The 2,251-nt window shown below is 29.1% G+C and overlaps 1 protein-coding gene across 3 annotated transcripts in view; it reads right to left on the bottom strand.

Moving 5' to 3' along the window:
- The window catches only part of LOC106471409 (UDP-xylose and UDP-N-acetylglucosamine transporter-like), a 35,236-nt gene that overhangs the window by 24,782 nt on the left and 8,203 nt on the right, over positions 1 to 2,251 (bottom strand). For all 3 annotated transcript variants that reach the window (XM_022400007.1, XM_022400006.1, XM_022400008.1), the window contains one exon: positions 1,378 to 1,427. In XM_022400007.1, the coding sequence (XP_022255715.1) occupies positions 1,378 to 1,427 (50 nt within the window). The remainder of the gene's footprint in view (positions 1 to 1,377; positions 1,428 to 2,251) is intronic.

Raw genomic sequence — 2,251 nt, 5'->3', positions numbered from 1 at the left:
AGTGGTCTCACGGGTAATGTTATATATTAATGAGTGGTCTCACGGGTAATGTTATATATTAATGAGTGGTCTCACGGGTAATGTTATATATTAATGAGTGGTCTGACAGGTAATGTTATATATTAATGAGTGGTCTCACAGGTAATGTTTTACTTTAATGAGTTGGCTCACAGGTAATGTTTTACTTTAATGAGTTGGCTCACAGGTAATGTTATATATTAACGAGTGGTCTCACAAGTAATGTTATATATTAATGAGTGGTCTCACGGGTAATGTTATATATTAATGAGTGGTCTGACAGGTAATGTTATATATTAATGAGTGGTCTCACAGGTAATGTTTTACTTTAATGAGTTGGCTCACAGGTAATGTTATATATTAATGAGTGGTCTCACAAGTAATGTTATATATTAATGAGTGGCCTCACGGTTAATGTTATATATTAATAAGTGGCCTCACGGGTAATGTTTTATATTAATGAGTGGTCTCACAGGTAATGTTATATATTAATGAGTGGTCTGACAGGTAATGTTATATATTAATGAGTGGTCTCACAGGTAATGTTATATATTAATGAGTTGGCTCACAGGTAATGTTATATATTAATGAGTTGGCTCACAGGTAATGTTTTATATTAATGAGTGGTCTGACAGGTAATGTTTTACATTAATGAGTTGGCTCAAAGTTAATATTTAATATTTGTTTCTTACTTTTTTACTTTACAGTTTTAATTTGCACACTGACCTGTACATAATGTTTACCAATCTTACATAAAACAGTGTAAAAGACCAAGTCAACAAATTAATAAGGTTATGCATGAACTGAAGTTTATTGTCTTAATGTTATTAATTATAAAAGTATTTTTTATATATAAGTTAATGTATTTTCAAAAACAAAAATGTAACTTTCTTTTGTGTGGTTGCTAGTCCTAGTTTTATGTTTATGTATTCTTTATTTCACAAACAAGTATTTTTGTCACATTACATGTTAAAATTTTGAACTTTTAAAGACTATTACTATTTTATACAACCTATACTTCCTTACATTTTCATCCTGTTGTTGGTATAAAAAAAAAGACAGAGAAATCAGTTCCTTAAAGGGAAATTTTCATTTACAATTCTACAATAAGTACAGAAACTTTTGGTGACACCAGTGTCGATTTAGTGGTCTAAGTATGCTTAAAAATTTTAATTTATGTTCATACTGGCAGAACAGAATTTAGAATGGACTTTAATATACTAACACTCATTTATTGCTTAAAGAAAATGAAGCCACCAAATTTCACCAATTTCTTTTTATCAGTTATTATTGCAACTAATAGAATTTAACTTTAGCCTCATTCCTAGAGATGTTTAAAAAGAAATAATAAAAACTTGCCTTCTCTTTAAGATGATCATTCCCAAGATCATGTTAGCAATCAATGAACCCTGAAAAAAATATTAATCAAGCTTTAATGATGATTGTTTCACTGGTCCAGCAGCCAACTTAGAAACTCTGCAAACGTTTTAACAGAACAAATTATACTTTATGTTCTAATTCCCATTAGCTAACACTTATACGTAAAACAACCACTTATTATAAAGTGTTTATTCAACTTAAACATTCAAATCTAATTTTTAATCTTAACCATCTCCGAAATTAATCTTTGTTTTTAACAAATACAAGTTTCATATCTTCAGTAGAAACTGTCATCTCTGAATAGTACAATTCAACTTATAATAAGTGATGTTTTTCCAGTGCTTTGGAATGGTTGACAAGCATTCAGCACATTTCTAAAATTAGTGTCGGAAGTGGATGATATTTATGTTTGTTTGATTCTTGGGTAGTGTGGGTGCCAGTGGTCACTTGAAGCATAAGGTTTGTGTCATTAAGGTTTAAAATGGTCAATGTAGTTTTACAGATTGATATTTAATAATCTTATTTTTCAATTACTCGCAAAAATTGGATGTCACGTGGATTTAACTTTCTGGGGTTATCTCAAGAATTATTTTCTGGCAAGTAAGAACTTTTTACTGAACTGTATTTATCGGAAGCAACAGATTCTGTGTATATATTTACACTTAATCTTAACTTGTTTTATATTAAGTTTGGAATATTTTATTAATTGGAAATTGGTAAAATTTCTGACTAAAAATAACAAACCTTGCCTCACTAGTTTATTAAAAATTTAAATTTGTAAAACATTGTTGTGTTTACACACAAGATGGCAACACATGAATTAAAATAATACAATATCTAAAAACAACAAAGG

Source organism: Limulus polyphemus, unplaced genomic scaffold (assembly GCF_000517525.1).
Source record: "Limulus polyphemus unplaced genomic scaffold, Limulus_polyphemus-2.1.2 Scaffold4603, whole genome shotgun sequence".
Taxonomy (NCBI): Eukaryota; Metazoa; Arthropoda; class Merostomata; order Xiphosura; family Limulidae; genus Limulus; species Limulus polyphemus.
Note: the sequence above shows the minus strand (reverse complement) of the source record. Positions and strands in the feature narration are given on the sequence as shown.